Source organism: Colius striatus, chromosome 2 (genome assembly GCF_028858725.1).
Source record: "Colius striatus isolate bColStr4 chromosome 2, bColStr4.1.hap1, whole genome shotgun sequence".
In the NCBI taxonomy this organism is placed as follows: domain Eukaryota; kingdom Metazoa; phylum Chordata; class Aves; order Coliiformes; family Coliidae; genus Colius; species Colius striatus.
Genome location: NC_084760.1, coordinates 17,335,703 through 17,357,232, shown reverse-complemented (window position 1 = coordinate 17,357,232; position 21,530 = coordinate 17,335,703). Strand labels below are relative to the sequence as shown.

The following is a 21,530-nucleotide window of genomic DNA, read 5'->3' as shown; positions in this document are numbered from 1 at the left end:
AGAAGACACTCCAACATTCCTTTTGACTGTAACACTACTCTATGAAGAACACAGTCACAAATACCATGGCTGAGATTTTTATGGTATTTGTGCCAAATTAGCAATAGATCCATGGGACCAAACTATATCCTGCTTTTCCCCTTAAATCCCTGCTTCCTCTGCTTTTTCCTCTGTCTCAGCTGCAAGATGACACAGGATCTGCAATGATGAATCTATGCTTCTTGGGAATTCCTTTGCTTATACCATGGGAATTCTGCCAGGTTGATTAAATCATCTGTAGCTCAGTGGAACAGTACAAAATTGCTAATAATGGGCATGAACCTACATCTGTATTTGCAACGCATTTTTAATTTGATAATTTTCCTTGATATAAATAGACTATGTGTTAATAGTACCTGTCACTCCTTCATAGCTTTCTACATAACAAGAAAGATCCACAGGAATAATAGGTGCCTTTTTGCATATTCATATGATAACCCTAAATGTTAGACTCATAGTCAAACAAAATCACACCAAAAAGGAATCAAACTCCAAAATGAGATAGACTCTGACTAGCCCAGAAGAGTTTCATTGTAAGAGGGACAGATTGTAGATGGAAGACTTCATAAAAAGTGAAGCATTGAGGTGTACTAAATATAGCACATCTGGTTTAACTTCACATTTGCATTCCTTATTGACTGTATTCCTGAAACCAAATACTGAGTTTATGTCAGCAAGTCAAAACGTTCAACATTTCTGAGTGAATTAGTAATCATGCATTTACTGTTCTGCAGCCATAAGCATCATGCAACAAATGCAGTTACACTTTTCTTCTGGATTCTGCTGGTTATTCTATCTCCTTCATGGACTTAGTATAACATTCTGCACAGATTCTCTCAGCCATCATTTCAATAGGCTAGAAATATATTTATTAATGAGGCTTTTCCTTTTTTTGCTTTAATCAGTTAGAAAAGAGAGACCATATTCTATCACTGAATTTTCATCTGTTACATATTCAAATATAATGCTGCTTGGCAAGAAATTGAAGTGTGTCACTGAAAAAAAAAAAAAAAAGAACAATGAAATGTTAAAAAGTGCCCATATTGGACTGAATCTGTTCCTACCCTGTCAATGGATGCCTTATTGTTAAATGCAACTAGAGCAATTTGTTCATTTCAGTGTGCTTTTTGAAATTCCACTAAATTTTTCAGCAAATGCAAGACTTACCAAATTTATAGTGTATTTATAATACCTGTTGATATAGCACATCAGTGAACTGCTCAGCTAATGTCTGTGCAAGTGACTTGAAGAACAGGTTGAGCCTCTCTAAACCCAGAGAACTATCAAAGATTTATACTAATTTAAATATAATTATTATTGTAACCAATGAGTTGATTTAAAATAAACTGATCTCTGTGGTTGTCTACCTTTTATAATTAGAGCTTGTCTAACCCTGTGCATTGAAGACCATCTGCAAGAATTTAGTGCAAACTATATATTGTGCATTCAGTGCTTTTCAGCATAGGGTGAATTCAATATATTAAATTGGTCGCAAGATGAGGAATGCCATTCTTTTGTTTTAAAACATGTCAGTTTCTCTTAAGCTATCAGTCTTTAATATTTAATCAGAACAGATAAATGCATTTCATTTGTCCTTAACTATGTATCCCAATAAGGTAAAAGATGGGAAAGCTAATAAAATAAATGTCTGAAGTTACCCAGAAAATAATGCTTCTGATTTTTTTTTAAAAAAAGGTAACTGTGTTTTTCAAAGTGAATGTTGATTTACTCTGTGGGTCCCTGAAAGATACAATTCATGAAGGAAAGCTAATAGTCAGCTATAGTGGCTTGAAGAATTGGTGATTTTCTCCCAGTTGTTTCCCTCAGTTGCTGTTTGCTTTGTTTATTACAGTGTGTAAGGGTTACATCTGGGGTTGTGTTCAAAAACTAGTGGCACAAAACGCTGAGGTGGGCTGGGGTGCACTCAGAGAGCAGGCTTGGGATAACAAATTGCCTTTGCTTGAGGGCCCTGGCATTTAGATTCACTCACAAAGGTGGGTTGTCTAGGCAGAAGAGATGAAACAAGGGTGATCACAGGGACTGAAAATTATTATCCCCCCACCTTGTTCTTTCCACCTTCGTTTTCCTTATTTCAAGTCATTTAGTGACCTGAGGTGAAATGGACAGAAATTGACAGTGCACATGCTGCTGTTGGCAGCAGAGTCACTGCAGTTGCTTCCCGGACATGAAAAGAGGGAAGAAAAGAAAAAAGGAACCTAATTGCTGTTCTTTAAACATAACATATGTAAAGATAACAGGTTTGCCTTAGTTGAAACCAAGCTCTTTTTCCTGTAGAAACAATTTTCCCCTACTGCAGTTCAGAAAAAAAAAAAAAAAAAAAAAAAAAAAGAAAGAAGAGATGATTTTTTGTCTCTCTCTCCCTCTCCTTGCCCGCACAAAGAAAACGTGGGTTGATACCATTTTTATTGTTCTGCTGGGGTGGGTTTTAGACCTCGCATTAGCATACTGAATGTCTAATTGAATTCGGGGGCTGTGTTAATCATCTTGTTTTGTTTAGGGGCAGTTGGTGAATGATGCCAGCAAATGATTGCTTTAGCTTGGGGTTAGCATGGTGCTGCCACCCCAAGAAGAAGGAATAGAGAAGGGGGAGGGAGCTAGGGAAAGGCGAGTTGACTGAGTGATGTCTGGAGGGCGAACTCGTGTGTCTCTTTGGTGATGTTGTGTGCTGCTGTACTGAAATCCACCCCTTTGCTGGAGCTAAGGCAAGAGTTGGAGGCATCTGATGCTGCCGTTTCCAGGGTGAAATTTCTAAGGCTGATCACTAAAAACAACCACCAAAAATCCTCAGCAAAAATAGCCATCAGAACAGAAGACCCAGTATCTCCCGGTCCAATTGGCATAACCCAGACAGACGTTTGAGAACCATCTGCCTTTAAACTAGCCATACACGCGGGAGGGGAGAAAAAAAAATACATTACACTACAACTACCGACCGTCACATTTTTTACAAAAGGTCCAGAAACGGAGCCGGTAGGAAAAGGGGAGGGGGGGGGGGGGAAGAGAGAGAGAGAGGAAAAAAAAGCCTCCCCCTCTTTCCCCGATGAGTTTTTCGCAGTGCTCTGGTGAGGCTCGGAGGTGGCTGGCAGCGCAGGCGGCGGCTGCTGCCGCGGCTGGCGGGGCTCCGCGCAGCTCAGCGCAGCGCAGCGCCGCGCCGGGCTGTCAGCACCGCCGCCCGGACAGCTCCGCTGCCGCTCCCGCTCTCGCTCCCGTCCCCCTCCCGCTCCCCGCCGGGCCGCGCCGCGCCGCGCCGCGGGGGCCGCTCCTGCCCCACAACAAGTACCGCGCTGCTGTCCGGGAACCACGCTGCACTCTCCTCGCGATTAAACTGCATTGTCTCCTCACGGAATTGGCCGTCAGGCGTAATTATCCCGATTTCCCCTCCACACACACACCCCTCTCTCTCTCTCTCCTTTGCAGGAACGACTCTTTGGGAACCTGGTCCACCCAGGGATGTAAAACTGTGCTTACCGATGCATCCCATACGAAATGCTTATGTGATCGTCTCTCTACCTTCGCCATTTTGGCTCAGCAACCTAGAGAAATAGTAAGTAACAAAGAGGGGGGGAAAAATCCAGTTTTAATGCAAAAGGCGGTAGCGGGGGGGGCTGCAGAGTGGGGGGGCGGAAGCTGGTCGAGCTTTCCTCTCAGGTATATTTCAGACGTTGCATTGAGGAATTGTTTAATATTGCAGGTAGGCAAATGTTACTCTCCTAGTGTCTACAGGGTCTCAGAGAAATGAATTCCAGATTCTGTGATATAACTAAATCCTAGAGAAATTTACATGTTCTGGAACTCTGAATTTTTCAGAGAAAGCCTTCTAATTGTGATGCAAATGTGTTGAAAACTTTTGTATTGAACAAATATCAACTTAACAAGCTTTTTAAAGCTTGCAAGCCTTCCCAGTGGAATGTAGAGGGCTTTATTATTGCTCTTGGTAGGAAAACCCTAGATACTGTAGTTAAACAGATTGCAGATCTGCCTTGGACATTTTCAGCACAGATTTTCTATGTAGTCTGTTGATCTGATGGTAGAAAAATAATCAAGTTTTCATCAGAAGGAAGGGACATTAAGTGCATAAGGAGACATTGCCATTATTGTTGAATATAAAAATAGCTAAAAAGCAAACGTTTGTGAAGTTGTCCTGCTAAGGCATAATTTAATTTTCCTGGTTTGTAAGTGTATGATCAGATTCTTTTTAGTAGCAAAGTAGATCAGTTTGGAACAAAGTGGTTGAAATAAAATGTTACTTTCTGCCTGAGATCTGGCCTAAAAGTACCTCTGTCTTATCTGCTATTTGAGTGACAAAAGATATTTTGATAAATACATCCCTGAGGCTTCAAAAAACATTTTGGTAGACTAGTCACGGTATCCTTTCAAACTTTTAGATCTATTTTTTTTCCATCTGTGTTAGCGAATGCCACGTCTATTTCAAAACACGACCACATACATACACAGGGCAAAAACCTTACCTGGTATCTGGCGATAATAGTTTCTTTTACAGCAGGGAAAGCTAGTTTGCTTTCAAGGTCATTGATTAAGTTTCATTTTTTATTAATACACAGAGTAGAAATGAAATAATTTTAAATTTGCAACTTCTTTATGGAAGGCTTATGATATTGTTGTCATAGATATCTTGCCATTCCTTCCAAACAATCAGAGGCCCAAAGAAATTGTGTGAGAGTATTGGTTTGAAGTCAAAGTTATTAAAAGAGAGAAAGTTTGGTAATTCTGCAACAAGCATAAATCAAATTCTGGGACAAATTACTGGATGATCTTTAATATACTACAGTGAAACCAAGATGCTTGTTTAATACACAGTTCTAAATATCACTGTTTCTCAAGAGAAATAGATGTTTCAATTAATTTTAACTGGAGAGTAGTTTAAACTTGTGCTAATGTGATGATCTCCTAGTACATGATAATATTACTATTTTCTTTATTTTTCAAAATGTCATGCAGGTATTATAAGGCAGTTTAAAGCTCAAAGGCCTCTGTGGAATCTTATCAATAATTAAACAGATCTCAGAATTATGTATGGATCAGTTTTGGAATTCAGTTGATTTTCGCTTCATAAGTAGTATTACTGAAGCCATCAGTGACAGCATGTTTGCTTTTATCATTTTACTTTTATTGATTTTTCTTCTTTTGACTTGTTGTTTTTATTGCTGGAGAATGATTTTTCTTCATAATTGTCTGTTATAACCTACAGATCATGGAATCATCTGGTACACCTTCAGTGACCTTAATAGTAGGCAGTGGTCTTTCATGCTTGGCCTTGGTCACACTAGCAGTTGTCTATGCAGCACTATGGAGGTATGTAATGGACTGACAAAGCTGAGTGCAAATGCATAGCTATATTTAGTTGAATTAAATTTAATGACAGTATTTGATGCAATTTGATACAAAAAAAAAGACAAAATGTAGTGCATGTTTTGATGCCTAAGTTTGTTGATAAGTTTGATGCTCTTGGCCTGATGGTGATGGTGTAGCCTACTCTTTCCCCTCTTCAGCATGAATTGTATTGCCCTTTCAGTTAGGTATTTATGGTGCTAATTAATACTTTACTATATTCTTCTATAATATACATTTCATGTGAGGCTTCTGTCCTGTACCTTTGGCTTTTTTTCTTCCATTAATATTTTAAAACAAAATGTCTATGTGATAAAAATTACATATCAAAGTGCCACAACAGATATTGTAGATTTAGGGAGGTTAAGTCAACTGGGTTTAAGTTTACCTACTTCAGCTCTAAGTTTCAGTGAAGAGCACAAATTAAATAGTCTCAAATCTGGGGCTGGTACATCCCAGTAGCAGACTTTCTATCCTGAAATGACTATATTAAATATTGTATTCATTTAAAAGTGCAATAGATATTTATGGAGTAAATTAATTTGAGAAGTGATGAGAAACAGTGTGAAGTCTTAGTGAAGTAGAAATAGAAAAGTAAGAGGAAATGTCATGGAAACTAATGAATATTTTTAAAAAGTGAACATGGGTTCTCATGTTACTTTTTTCCATACTAAAAGAAAAAGATGTTCTTATGCAAGAAAAAAATAATAATTTTTAGAGTAATGTAAAATCAACCAACAGAATTCTGCTTTTAGAAGCAGCTTGATAACTTTACACCCTTTTCTCTTTACTCTCCTATGTAGCCACAGAGACTCATAGGATTAGACATGCATATAATAAATATAGAATATCTAATTACATAAGTTATAATAAAAAGTATAAAAATTATCAGTTCTTGCCTGTCAAAACTAAGAATGAGAGTATTTCAAGATATAATTCCCATCTGAAGAATTACAGTGTTATTTTTGCAATCCATGATATATTTAGCACTTGGATGGAAATACTGTCATGCTCAGTGAAATCGGTCTTCTCCGTTATTTAAATTAGATGTAAGGAAGAAATTTCTTATGATGAGTGTGGTGAAACACAGGAAAAAGGTTGCTCGGAGAGGCTGTGGATGCCCAGTCCCTGGAAGTGTTGAAGGCCAGGTTGGATGGGACTCCGAGCAACCTGATCTAGTGGAAGATATCTCTGCCCATGACAGGGGTGTTGTAACTGGAAGATCTTTAATGGTCCCTTACCACCCACGTGGTCTATGATTTTATTGTTGTATGATTCTATGATTATGGTGACTTCCAAGTGGAGGGAAAAAATAAAGTGGTGCATTATGGACTGAGAGTGGGTTTTGCATCCATCTGAAAAAAGATAACTCACATAGATCTCAGTGTTCTATCAGTGCAAGTATTACAACAACTGATTAGCCTGTCATTTAAATCATTAAAATCTACCTTCAGTGTGTTTTTTGAAAGCAAATCCTAACCAACTGTAGGAAGAAGACAGACACTGAAATTTCTATGTCTATATACTTGTTTTTGTAAATATAAGGGCAAGGAGAAATTTGATATTTTGACCATAAGTTTGCATTTATATTTTAGAACACGCAATGTCAAGTCCTATTGAGAAGTGATATGAGGAAAAGGCATTCTAGTCTGAAGAAGGCCTGTGTTAACAATCTTTTATAGCTGATTGATTTGATCCTCCATCTGAAAATTAAAGCTGAAAAATAAATTCAATGTCAGTCAAGTATTCACCTTTGCTTTCATTTACAGGGGGCTGGCAGAAATACTAAAACTTTCCTAGCTTAAGTCAGTGCTATGAGATTCTCCTTGCACTATATTTACTCAACTGCTAAGATCCTGTGTAGTCCTTAGTGTTGGGAATTGACCCTGGTGAGTCTAACCCAAGTTAGAAGGTAGCAGCATACTGAATGTGTGGACAAACGTACTAGATTTTTTGTGTTAGTTTGCAAACACATAGAACTAGCCTTAACAACATTGTTATATTGTTAAAATGTAGACTGTGGTATCAGGATTATTCTGTCATCTTTACTAAAAAAAATGTGATGCTGTGTTACTTAGTTGATACCTGAGCAAAAAAGACTACAATTATTTTCATGTCTGAAGCTCAGCATTTCTTGTGAGTTCAGCATCCTTTGTATGACCTCTTCAGAGTGTTAGTTATGGGTGCACAGTTCAGAAGGAGACAGCAATATTAACAGCTCCAGTGAGGAACATATAGTATAGGTCATAGAATATGCCATGATCTTCAGAGAAACTGAGCACCTTTAACTTTCATTTACTTTATTAATCAACATTTACTCTGCTAGCAGCCCTAAAAATGAGGTCAGTAAGGTGCTTTATTTGAAACCATAGGCATTCTCTCTCTTTCCTGTAGCATATAAAATCTGTCTATAGAAAAATGAGAAATATTTGCATCTTACAAAGAAGTAGGTGATCAGAATATTTGAGTTTTTCATCCTAAACATACTCAAGTTTGCAAGAGAGACTGTGTGATACTCTCTGCTATAATTTAATTTGTCTGTACAAACTTTGCTATTTTTTGGTATACACTGCAGTATTATTCTTCCTTCATACAAATATTTTTTAAATGAAATGGAATTTCAAGATAAATGTTATCATTACCTTAATATCATCTTTCAAAATGCACTGCCATAGTATCAGCAACCAACCTGCATCTTGTTTATGAATCATGGACCAGGTATTTCATGTAAATCACCATATTTTTTGCTGAAGTTAGTTATTGTGAGTGGTCTATGCCAGCTGTGGATATTCCCAGGGCTAAGCATAGTGCATAGGAAGTTCCTGACAGGAGTTCGTACAAGCCAGTTATTATCAGTATGGTGTTGGAACAGCGTTGCCAGCAGATTTTAAAAGAAGCACTGGTAGATTCTTTTTAAAATACACCAAGATACTAAGAGGGAATTGCAGAACATCTATTATAATATCATAGTTCCGATGTTTGTAATGTGGTTACTCCCTGTTACTTGAAAGAGTACTAACCTTTCAGAATACCTCTAATATTTAAACAAAGAGTTGCATCAAAGCTTTGTATGACTTACTAGTTGTTTTCCTCATAGAAAAGTTGTACCCTTTCTTTGTTTACTTGAACAGGTACATCAGATCTGAGAGGTCAATAATTTTAATCAATTTCTGCCTGTCTATTATCTCATCAAATATCCTTATCCTGGTTGGACAAACTCAGACACATAACAAGGTATGATTAAATTTGCACTTAAATGCTGGTATTTTAGGGTTTATTTGTGTTCAACTTAAACTAATTACATCCATTTAGTTCTGTGCTCATAGGACTTGGAGTTTTTGGTAAAATAGTATCAGACAAGGGAAAATATTTATTGTCTTTCACAGTCATTTTTTTCTCATACAAAAATCTCTTTTGGTATTGTTCTGTCTGGATAAGCTGTGTTCTCTGTGGTAGACTTGTATGTTTTATAACTAAATTTCAAAGCAAAAAAGTTCAAAGACTTGACATCAAAAGCACAAATTCTGCTTCATTATAATAGTTGTAATAGGATTGTGCTACAACGTTTTTGTCTTTTTACGAACACACTGGTACTCAAAAGGCAAGTAGAAATTGCTTAGAAGTTAGAGTACTACTCTTGAAAATATGCAGAAATAGACATCATAACAAGCTATAGAACTGTTAAATCTCTGACTGATGTGGCTATGAGAAAGTAATAACCCTGCATACCTTACTTAGTGGTATATTGCCGATTTATTGCTAATCTGTTCCTAGACTTTGAACATAGTTGTGATTTGCCCCTCTCCTATAGAGCAGTGCTGTATCAGTGTTTTGAGGCATCACCCAGTGCTTAGTGATGGTAGGCAACATTCAGAAGTGACAATAAGTGGTTGCTTAAAATTAAGTATAGCTACACGATAGCTTGGAATAGAAAATGGAATGTAATTGGTGAATAGAGAAGTATGTGATAGAATGCTGTTGAGTTTTTGAGTGAGCAAGTACCTGTAAAGTAATTCTTTATCCTACTGTGTTAAACTACTTAATGCATGCTCATCTTACTTTTTCTAATATCTAATGAAATACATTCGCCATCTGCTATGGGATAACTGGTGCTTCTACAACATATCTATCATTAATCATTTATTCTTTTAAAATGAGAAGTTTATATGTTTAGCTCCCAGAAGTCTCATAAATTCAATGCGAGTTACTGTACTTTGTGAAACATACCCCAAATGTAACAAAATTATTAAAATTAAGATACAGTTTAAAGTTTTGAAAGTATATAGAGATACAAACAAATAAAATATGGATTTGCAGAAGAAACCCATGTGACTTTCACAGTCAGAAATGCACAAGCAACTTCAGAGTGCCAGAGTATAAGGATTAAATCCTCTAGAATTTCAACACTGACGTGTGTAGTCATATATACCATTTTATTCTGTATTCCAAGAAGAAATATGATTCAGTAGCTAAAAGTTCCTGTGTTTATTGCCACTGTGGAATAAAGGTTTGAGAGCATCAGAATGACTGTATTTGATAACGTGCTCCTTAGGTATTCTGGCAGCCGTTCTTTGATGCTTGACTAGGGGAACTCTGAACTAAAATGTGCCCTTAATCCGGTTTCATTCTTTTAATTGTAATCTCCTTGAGCTCCCTCACTTTTACTTCCTGAACTCTTAAAAGTACAGAGATATTGTATTGACTTATTTCTAAGAACAGCAAATCCCACCAATGTAGGTGTTCAGAGGAATTAATTGACAGAAAAAACCCGGAACATCACAAACTATACATTTTGGATATATGGCCTGAAAAATTGCTCTAAAATATCACTTTTTACTGCACTTGTCTTCTTTTTGAGCTCATATGATTCTATGATATCTTGCTTTTGATACATGTACCAGTTGGGAGCTTCTAGCTAGGAACTACCTCTAATGAATCTAAGGCTGAATGTATATTTTTATACCAAGGAAGATATTTGTTGTTCCAGACCAAAAAACTTTTTATCACCATGTCCACTGATATGTGAACTTATTGTAGCTCCAAGAGGCTAGCCTGTGAATGCACCATCAACAAAATGGCCTTCTAAAGTTACTGTTCAGTAAAAGATTATTCAAACAAAACGAGTTAGATCTGAGTATGACTTTGGTATGTCTGTAAAAAGGTTGTATTTCAGCATCAGATGTCTTTGAGTTCAAGTTCTGAATTTGTTGTTTTCAAAGGTCATATATGACCAGAAGAAGACAATATTTGACTTTTAGTCCACAGATGTATATTAAAATAGTGACATCCGTAGGAAAAATTATGTTTTGGTTTTGCTGAGCTGGAAAATTACATCTGTAAATGGGGACTTAAGAAAGAAATTGGGCCCTTACCTATGGTTTAAGATGAAAGACATTTTAGATTTGTTTCTGAAATTTTATTATTTGCTAGAAAGTAACCCATTTGTGTTTTATGTGTTATTTGTAACTTATGGGAAAAATCTTGGGAATATTTTATCAAGACAATGTAATATTCAAGTCAGCAGAAATTGTTTCTGAAATAAAGGCTGAGGTGGCATTTTATGGTAAGAAGATGAGCTCAGGCTTTTTAAAGTATTGGAGAAAAATAGAGAAATAGGATATGCCAAGTGTAAGAGTTTGTGTTCTCATTCTTACATTCATATTATTTTCATATTATTGGGGGAACTAGTTAATCTCCATATGATGCTGCTGATATTCATAAAGTTGAAGAATGCTCCTTTTTTCCATGCTTGGAGTTGGTTTTACTCCTGAGTCTAAATCATCCCCAGCTCTGTATTTGTGCATGTTCCCTTTGAGAACAGGTGCTTATAAATGTCTTCAAAGCTGAATTCCAGTTTAAAGTCGAACAGCGTGTAAATTAAGCATACCAAAGACGTATTTACAACAAACAGCATATTGTCAGTCTGTTTGCAGTTTGTAGTTTTCTCTGTCTGCGTTAAACACTGCACTGACTACTTTTATTCATTTCAATGCTATTCAAACTCCAGGAAATTTCTATGGTTTATTTTAGTACACAAACGACATCTGTGACAAAGAAAAAAAGAATTGAGTCTCTTGGTCTGAATAAGTACAGGTTTTCTGTTCATTTCTTCCTGGTTTATGTAAATCATAGGTACTTAGCATGTTAGGTTCAGCTCTAATCATTGAAGACTGAGTATATCCGTGATGGTTTTACAAAAGCTTCTTTCAGTGAAGATTAATTCAGTTTGAATATTGCACTCTTTTTGGTTCAACTAAGTTCTTCCTTTTTTTCTGGTAAAAAAGATCATTTCCCACATGCAGAAATGGTTGAAATGTTGATAGAGGACACATAGAAGTTTAAATTCATTCAGCCTACTATAGCTTTTCCATTTCTAATATCGCTTGTTTAAAAGTGTTTTTTTCCTCCAGTTTCAGTAACTTGAGGATAACAACATTAAACCAGAGGTCTAGGTCATGGGGCTTTTTTGCTTGTTTTATAATAGCACATGATGGGAAGCATGGAGGGGAGCATAGTTTCTCTTGGAAGATCTGGATTGACATGGCAAAAAAGACTTTTGTCAACAGAAAAGCCTGGTTCCTTTATTCCTTCAGCCAAATGTGTTGTGCATTTTACTGAAGAACCCAGCTGAGAAATGTTTTGCTTTTTTCAGTATGTTTCCCCAAACCTTTCAAAATACAGAACTTTATTCAAAGCCTTCTTAATGTTTTGGACTGTGAAAGCAATTCCTCTTTTGTAAGATCCTGTTTTGAAACATAGGTCACTGAAGGCTGAATTTACAAGAATATTATGAAATCAATTATGTGTCTTGTTTAAATATTCTTGGTGTTATACGAGGCATGAGAAGCTTATTAATTTACTTTGATATTTCTTTCTGTCTCTTATTTTCTTCTCATTGTTTAATATTAGCCACATAATCTTATTTAAATTTGAGGACATGCAATTGATACGCTGGAGGTAGCTCCTTCAACAGCTGAGTTTAGTTGTAACATTGAAATTAAGCGTCCAGCATTAAGAAAGGGTAATACTTTTCACATATAAACTAACTTCTCAAATATCTGTTATTTCATAAATACTACGAGTTGTTTCCAATATCTACAAAAACATCACATATTTACTTTGAAGACACTGTCAGTTTTATTTGAGGAAATATCTATCAGTGATTTGTAGGTTTCACTGTAACGTAGCTCTTGCTGTATTATGTTTCCTAATGTTTTTGCCATCAAGAAAAATGGTTGTATTTCTTATATATGTGGAACTTTAATGCTTAAGCTATAAATCTTTACTGTGCTTCTTATCCCATCTAATGAATAGATTTTTTTCCCCAGTAAGTTATTGATTAATATTATGTGGATTTTTTCAGAAATTCTCTTTCCTTTTTGCATACAGTGAGAAAATACTTTTTTTTTTCAAAATTCTGCCCAAGTGAAACCATATTCGTTGTTAAATATAAATATTCTTGTTTACCTGTTTTTTTCTGTGAAGAAAACAAAGATGTATACAATTTAAAATACATCATGTAATTCATTATACATATGGGGAAAAGTTAATTATTTTATATATTATCTGTTTCTGAGCGTACTAAAGAGTTCATTGCTGAAGTTTTGGTCACTTGCAAGAAACATTTTTAGAAATGCCAAAAGACTGTACATTTTCTTAGCTATAGCCAGGTTTATGTGTGCCTACCAAGGGAAGAGCAAAGAGGGCCTTAAGGCACAAGGCAAGATTTAGCGGCCCTGATATTCTATATTATACCTATTTAATTGCAATATTCAGTTTATTATGCTTTACTGTTATAATTTGGAATTCATCTCTTAGGCTATACTTGAAAGGATATGAAAAAGGCATACATAATGTTACATAATGTAAACGATCAGTAGTTTTGATAAATGCTCAGTAAACATGCAAAAACACCACAAAATTTTGTAGATAATAGAATGTTCACTAAATAGGCCAACTGGACGAAAATATCCCTCCAAAAAATAGAGATTCTAGGCTTAAAGAAGCTAATAGGAGTGGAAAGGAGTTGAGAAACCACAGTATTGCATTCCCATAGCACACTGAAGCAGCTGACTGTGTAACTAGAGCTCCCTCAGGTTTTAAGAAATGATGGGTGGCAGGATCCCATGAGAATGCTGCAAATGTTCAAGTGGTACTAATGCTGCCTCTAACCATGTGTCTCTTGCCCCATATCTGCCAGTGCCTTACAGATGTAGGCATCATGGCAATATATCTCCTAGGAAACAGTGGGGGAGACCTAAGAGCAGATGGAATGAACAGAGAAAATATGCTAACACAGCATTAAGGTTGTGTTAGAAAATCAATGAGGAAGTAGGGAATTTAGTATGTCAGGCAGTAGCACTGCCTGGGCAAAATTGTCTGGGCAAGTATTTCAGGTCAATACACCGCGTTTAAGCTACTGAAACTCAGGAAAATATGTTGTTCCTTTTTTACCAGTACTCAACTTCCAGTTTAACACCTACTCTGCTGTTTGTCATCTCCTTTGAACAGCTGAGCCATTCTCTAGTATGGGTCAGCCATCACAGAAACACACCATTAAATACGTGAGTAGTCTGAGTGCACTTCACCACACACATCTGCCTGCTGTGTCTTTGGGAACTCAGAAACAATTAATGGAAGAAAACTCCCTTAGCTGAATAACTATTGCAGGAGTAAGTCTGTTCAAGCAGCACTGTTTTACCTTGCCAAATTCTGACAAAACCCGTTAACATCAGCTGAATTAACTACCTGCTTTTTGTGTCTCAAGAGAACCTCTGGAAGCAGATCTTTCTTACCCAAGATCAGTAAACATTGTCATTCATGCTACTGTTACCTTCCTCAGAGGGGAGGGTAACATTCTTTTCAAAAGTGCCTGCCAGTTTGTTTCTCAGAATACATCAACTTTATCATTCAGTTTGCCATTTCTAAACAAAACAGAAGTTTTGATTGTAAGCGAGTTACAGGGAAGAAATTGAGTAGATATTAGCAGCATATGTTCTCTGTCTCCAATCCCCAGAACCTTTTTAAGAGCTCTGTGAACTGTCTTAGAATCACAGAATTGTTCAGATTGGAAGGTATCTGGTCTAACCTCATTCTCAAGGCAGGGTCACCTGTAAGGTCAGAGTGGGTCACTAAGGGCTTTAGATAGTCAAGTGTTAAAAACTTCCATGTGTGGAAACTTCACAAGTGTCTTGGAAAACTTGATCCATTGCTTGACTGTCCTTATGGTTAAATTTTTTTTCCATATATCTGGTCTACATCTATTTTGTTTCAGTTTATGCCCTTTGTCCCTTGTCATCCCAGTATACATCACTGTGGCTTTATCTTCTCGATAACCTCTCTATAGGCACTAGATAGGTTGCAGTTAGATGTCCTTGAAGCCATGTCTTTTTCAGGCTGATCAAGCCCACCTTATTTAGCCTCTCTTCAAGCAAGTGTTCTAGCTCCCAAGCATCTTGATGGCCTCTGCTAAACTCACTCGAGTTTAACAAATCTTCCTTGTATTGGGCAACCTAGTTGTATTGGATATAATATTCTAGATATGGTCTAATGAGTGCTGAGCAGAGTACAATCCATCCCTCAAGCTACTGGCAGTGCTTCTCTTGATTTAGTTCCAGATGCAAGTCACTACTGACTCGTATTCAACTCCCTGTCCATCCCTCCAACCTGTCTCAGTCTCTTTGGATGGCAGCCGTGCCCTTCAGCATATTAGGCTGGTCCACCCTCAGTTTAATGTTATCTATAAACTACATAAAGAAGCACTCCACTGCCTAGTCCAAGTCATTGACATTACTCTGCTTGTTATTTGTCTCCAGGTAAATCATCACTCATTAGTCATTACAATCTAAGTCAACTATCCAACTAGTTTTTTATTCATCTAGCTGTCTATTAATCTGACTGTGACTCCCTAACCTGGTTACATTAATATTTTGAGAGGCTTTTTGAGAGCTCATTTTAATGAGGTTTAGTTTGAAAAGAAAAAGTGACCTTAGTTTGGAAATCCAAAAGTTACAAAGGTTTGCCTGTGAAAGGCTTAGATTGTGTCTGATGCCAGTTCTAGTGTCTCTCAGCTGGGGAGGGTCTTCTCCCAGCCACCCAAACAATCACACATTGCACATGTGCTGAGGAATGTTGCACAGCTGTATTCTACTGCTTCCTCCTTGGATGTGGTGCTGGGTTTTGTGCTGGCCTATGTGCTTCTGCTGCCTGACATTAGCACAAAAAAACCCCACCATAGCTCAGTTTTTCTTGAGGAAACCCTTTGCTGTCCTGATTCTCCCAGAATTATGGGAGTTTTCCTCCTTGCTCTTCAGGACCTGTTTAGAGTAGTTTTTGCTCTTCTAGAATTCACCTCCACAGCTCTGAGCAAAATAGCTTATTCTCTTACAAACACCTGTTTGAACCATTTCAGACAATCTGTTGATGACTCAAGCAGCTATTTTGGGCTTCACACCTTCTTTTCTACTTCTCTTTTGTTTATTTGTTGAATTTCAGTGGAAATACAAAAGCAGTCAATGAGAAGTAGATAAATCTACAGTTAAATGTTTATATCTTTCATTTACATAATCTTAGTTGTAAGAAAGGAAACCATAAACACTTCTGATAATAGTAAAAAGGATTTTTAAGTGAAGATAGGAATAGACTTCACAAGATTAAATAGGTTAAGTAATAGCAATAGCAACACCAAAAATCAGCATTCTGTTACTTGGTTATTTTCATTGTAGAATGCAAGTTGAATTTCCTGCATGGATTCTCTGATGTGGGTTATCATTTCTGAGAATGTAGGCATAGAGTCCACTTGTCATAGAATCAAAACAGATACAGAAACACAGCTGGTAAAACAATACATTAAAAAATGTAACTGAAGTAAATGCAATGTGAATCTTATGCCCTACAACAATGATTATTACATCATTATTCTTTCTGTATGAGAAACGGAAATGTGTTAAAACACACAATCTCTTTTAAGGCTATCATTTGAGGAACAGTAGTGTTATTTTGGTGCAAAAGATCATCTACCTATTGTACTGAATTTTATTCATACTTACCTACAGATCCCTGTTGTGTCTGCATATTTTCAGGAACATATGGTATAGTTTAACCTTGTCATGCACTGTGAAGTTCATTTGTACAGTTTTACAATTTTTCCCTTGTGTTCTCTTAGGTCAGAGTTTTTAAGCCCCTCCATTATGCAGTCAAGTCTATGAGAGCATTTTATAAGAGAATAAGTATTACATTGATCTGATAGTCAGATTGGTCTGATCAGAAGCTGTAAGTTTCCTTAACACTACATACTTTACTCCATAGAAGCTATGGGTCTCAGTCCAGTGATCCTATACATGAAAATATTCTCTAGTCCTATGTTTACTTTGAAGTTTTAGGTATAGTATCACATAGAAGTTAGGAGAATGAGGCTCAGAGTCAAAAGAGGCCAAAACTCAGGTGTTAAGATTAAGGCCTCAATTCCAATGTCTGTGTCCAGACCTGTTTATTCATTTTATATTTTTCTGCCTTTGGAGAAGCAAAACAAAACAAAAATGTGGCAAGAGTGGGTCACTTTCTAGGTCTACAAGATGATGGTAAATGAAATTTCATGGGAAGTGAGACAAGTAGGATGCGAATCTCAGTTGTAGATCAAGACTGGAAAGCCAAGGATCACCACATAGACTCTGATCTTTCCTGCTTTTTCCTTCTGAGAAAGAAACTGTAATCGCTATGAGCTGATCTCACTGGAGTCAGCATTCATGAAGTGTGATGTGAGCATATTTACTATATTATGAGAAAAAAGCCAATGTTTTTAAATGCCCTGGATTACAGAACAGGACTTCATCATGAAAGGGATGCTCAGCTTGTCAAATAAAAGGACTTCTAAGTATGGTTAGGTACCCTAAATTATGTACCCAGAAATCCTCCTAGTGCTAGTGTAAAATACATGTAGTGCCTCTAATTTTAGACTAGTGATGAAACATGACCTTTTAATATTTGTTTTCGTGGACATACATGCTTATTATGTTGAGTCTCAATGAGTCACACAGTACATATCAAATCTGGTATTGAAAAATTTGACGGTAACTGTTCTAGTATTTTTCTCTTTTGATGGTTTTGTCAAAATTTATATAAAACTGATATTGTGCATGAATAGGTAGGTATTTTGTGGGATTAAATAGAAAATTATGCTCAGAATAATTGTTGAAAGAAAAATGTAAAGGTAAATTTCTGAAGCATGTATTTTCCTATAATCATGGACTTTTTTAATTAATGTAATTGTGAGACTTCCAGAACCCTGCAGGGAAATGTACATGTTTGTAATAAAAAGGCCTCAAGCTGTTAAAACTGATAGAATCTCTGAAATGTCAAGAAAGTTCAGTTTGCACTAGACTTCTGGGTTTAAAAAACAGGATGGAAAACATGTTAGTATCTCTGTCTTCTGAAGAAAACTGAAATATATCTGGCACAAGGAGTCCAGCAGTTGGAAGGAAGTATGAATAAGGTTGGCACAAAATTTTGTTCCATTAGTAAGTGATTACATATCTGTCTCTAATTAGTAGCATGGCATATAATTTGTGCTCTATGCTCTTCGTTTCATAAAAAGTCACATCTTCAACCTATCCTATATTTGTTAAATAATTTCTTTAAGCTAAGAAGTCTAAATGGATTTATTATTCCTTAAATACCACTTAAAGTTAGGTGAAGGCTTAGAATGAGAATGGCTTCCTTAACAAGCTTAGCTGAGCCATACAGGACCACAAAGCCCAGTGTGTCAGAACCTACAGCTATTGAAATTTGGGGTTTAAAGAAATGGGATTAATTGTAAAGCTGTTGTTATTTGCATTGAGGTTTTACAGTTCTTAAATTTAAGAGGGTTTTCAAGTCCGTCTTTTACTGCATATCCTCTTACATCAAGTCGATCAGAATTCAGGCTTGAGCGTTAGCAATTTAATTATTACTATAAAACCATACTTCTGGTACTTCTCATCTTTTAAAGTAAATACAGTATAGTAATAACATTTCACTGAACTCAGTGATTCCACAGGGCGTTGCAGTTGTACTACAGTGGAAGAAAAATGGTTTGACTAGAAATCATAGTTAGACCTCAGCATCAAGGCAGCATCAATGATGGACAAGAACCATTGCAAGATTCAGTTTGTCTCTTGTATCTATTCATAAACTTCATGCCATAAAATCTCTCCAGAAACAAATTTGTAAGATTTTAAACCTGATCAAGTGTCTGCTTCCAATTATATCTAAAGAATTCTTCCTTTTAGAAAGAAGATTTAACAATAGTATCTAACACCAGTAAAAATATATTCCAGTCAGTTTTAAACCTTAGTGAGAAGACTCAATCACATTCCATAAATACCTAAAGAACATATCTTCCCTAGTTAAACATTAGCCATTAAGCAATTAAACATATGTTTTACATTGTAGGAAATTGTCTGTCAGTTGCAGATAGGAAGCTTTCAAAACTTGGAGCTGTGGCATTAATAGCTGTGCACACATTTTTCCAGTAGCAAATGCAAAGCCTGAAATTAATCAGAACTAAGCCAAACTATGTTGCCTTGCAGTTACCATGTCTAGCAGCATACACAAAAGTTATTCATATAGCTCAGCTGGCACTTGTTATACCATGATGACTTGATTGTGTGTTTGAGCCCCTGGAGGTCTCAGTCCATTGAAATAGAATTCTTAGGTGAATAGGTATGATAAACAAAGCAGAGCAAAAAAGCACTTAGGTTTCTTTGTCAAAGAGGCACTTTGCAGGGTTTCCAGCCAAGGTACTTGTACACTGCACCCAGCACAACTGAACCTTGATATCTGTCAGTGTTACACTGTATTAGTGTTAAAGAATGAGAATTAGTATGAGTTTTGCTAATCTCAGCTCATGGTCCTTCTGTTCTCTGTATTTAAATCTGTCATCATGTATCAGCTAGAAGGACTTGTTGTAGTCATTTGAATCCACTTGTCTCCCCTAGAAACATTTGATGAGCAGAAATCTGCTAGTGTACTATGAAAGCTTAAAATTCTGGAAACATTGTGTCTAAGCAGGATTAAAGCAAGTGAAAACTAGATACTTATGAATGCACAAAGCAAGGAACCTTTCAGTGTGGTCCTTGTCTCTTCTCCGAACTTCTTGCCAGGCTCATATGCACAATACTTCCCTGTGGCAGTTTAGTTCTCTCACTGTGATTGACTAGAGGCTTTTGTTCTCAGGAGCAGCTAAAATATAAGATCTATAATAAAGCATTAGTCTCTATAATAAAGCCATTCACAGAATGGTTTCTAAAAACAATTTAAAGAAAAAAATACAGTCTTGGACCTTCTGACATCTAGAAGGGAAGATTGCTTCACTACAGTGATCTAAACTTGTCATTATAGTTGGTTTAGAGACACTTCTGTGTGTAGAGGCAATGGCACTAATTTCAGTGGCTGGCTCTGCAGGCAAAGTTATCTAATCTGTGCAGGTCACAGAACATCCACTAAGGGAATTCCCTGCAGAGGAACAGAGAGAACACAGATAAACTTTGCAAAGGTAATTTGACTATATCATGTCATCTAGGGTATGACGGACATGGATATGGTCTGGGAGATTTTGTGTGAGGAGACATCCATGCTACAAATACAATTTTAAATGTTACATTTTACAATTTTAGTTGCCAGGATGCTTCTGAGAGACATGTACCATTAATTATTAATTATTGTTGCTGTTGGTAAAAATAAACCTATCATTAAGGCTCTGGGAGTATTTCCAACATCAACAATTTTTCAATTTGATTTATTAACAGATATAAACATTTTTATTTTATTCATTCCTCCAGTCCGAACCTCTACTTATTTCATACTAGCATCTCCCATAGGCAGGACTGTTTGGACTCCATTTCTGAGCATTTTAACCTCAGAAATGTTAATTGATACATAGAAGTAGTGGATGTTATGTAGAAGGCTGGATGTGAACTTCTGTCAGGTAAAATGGAGCAAAAAAGATGCTATATTTCTGTTCAGTGGCACAAGTGAGAGTAGTATGGCCTACAGGGAAAAGCTGTACTAGAAGCAGTAGTGCTGTGAAGGAGACCGACTTTGCTCTTATTAAGCCACATAAAGTGGAACCAAAGAATTACTTTCTTTTTTTGCATTAGCAGAGGCTTCTTACTGTTCTGGAAGTGTCATCCACAGAGCTCTCCACATCTTAAGCAGATTAGAGTAGTTAAATATGCAGGCCTCAAAAGCTGATATAGCAGTGAAACACATACCAGAAAATAAAGGTCACAACAACTACTCCATATACAGACAGGTACAAGTAACAGTATTATAATAAAAGCCAACATTTGGGAATTCAAGGACTTCTCCACAGGCCTTCTCCATTTTCAAACATAGAAGGCGGCTTACAAGATGCAAACTTTGCTTTCCCATCATGTAGGTTTTCTTCAGTACTTGAATTTAATTGGTGAAGAATTTTCTGGTGATGGCAAGACACTGAAACTCATAGGAAACAGGCAGTATCTGACTACAGTGTTCCAGTCTTTTGTGGCTCTGGCCTGTTGGACAGGTTTTGTCTCAAGGTCATTTATTACAGAGGAGCCCACCACATTCCTGGACCATTGGAGGGTTTCCCAATGCACTAACCTGAAGCCTGACAGAAACAACTTCTTAAGTGTTTACATGTTAGAAGGAAAAGTCCTTCCCTGTTCTAGTCCCATCCCCCTGCCCCACTCCCCTCCCACCCCCACCTCTCCTTCTGTCTTTTTTTTGTTTCCTGAGAGACAGAGATCTTCCTGCTAACTTTGACCCTCTAAACTTCTTGTCTGCTTTTTCACTCTGTTGTTCTCCTCTTCCTTGACTGTCAGGCTTCTCAGCAGATGGTCACTTTAGAGCAATATCTATCCTCTCTTCTTCAAATTATCAAATTCCTTTTGTCAGGGAAGATAAGCTGAACATTTTAAGCTCAGTTATAGCACTTGAATGCAGTAGCTCCACCTAATAAAAAAATCAGAAACAAAGGAAAATGTGGTTATGAGATGTGATAGCTCAGTAAGACTCATCTACCAGTGGGATAAATGCTGTGTGCACGCAGTTCTTTGTTGTCGTGCTTCTTAATACAAAATGTTTCGGTATTATTTGTGTTA

At 36.7% G+C, this 21,530-nt stretch overlaps 1 protein-coding gene across 1 annotated transcript in view; it reads left to right on the top strand.

Moving 5' to 3' along the window:
• The window catches only part of ADGRB3 (adhesion G protein-coupled receptor B3), a 463,861-nt gene that overhangs the window by 354,127 nt on the left and 88,204 nt on the right, over positions 1 to 21,530 (top strand). Inside the window, exons 16-18 of the mRNA XM_061989823.1 lie at positions 3,478 to 3,604; positions 5,270 to 5,373; positions 8,541 to 8,643. Coding sequence (XP_061845807.1) covers positions 3,478 to 3,604; positions 5,270 to 5,373; positions 8,541 to 8,643 — 334 coding nt within the window. The remainder of the gene's footprint in view (positions 1 to 3,477; positions 3,605 to 5,269; positions 5,374 to 8,540; positions 8,644 to 21,530) is intronic.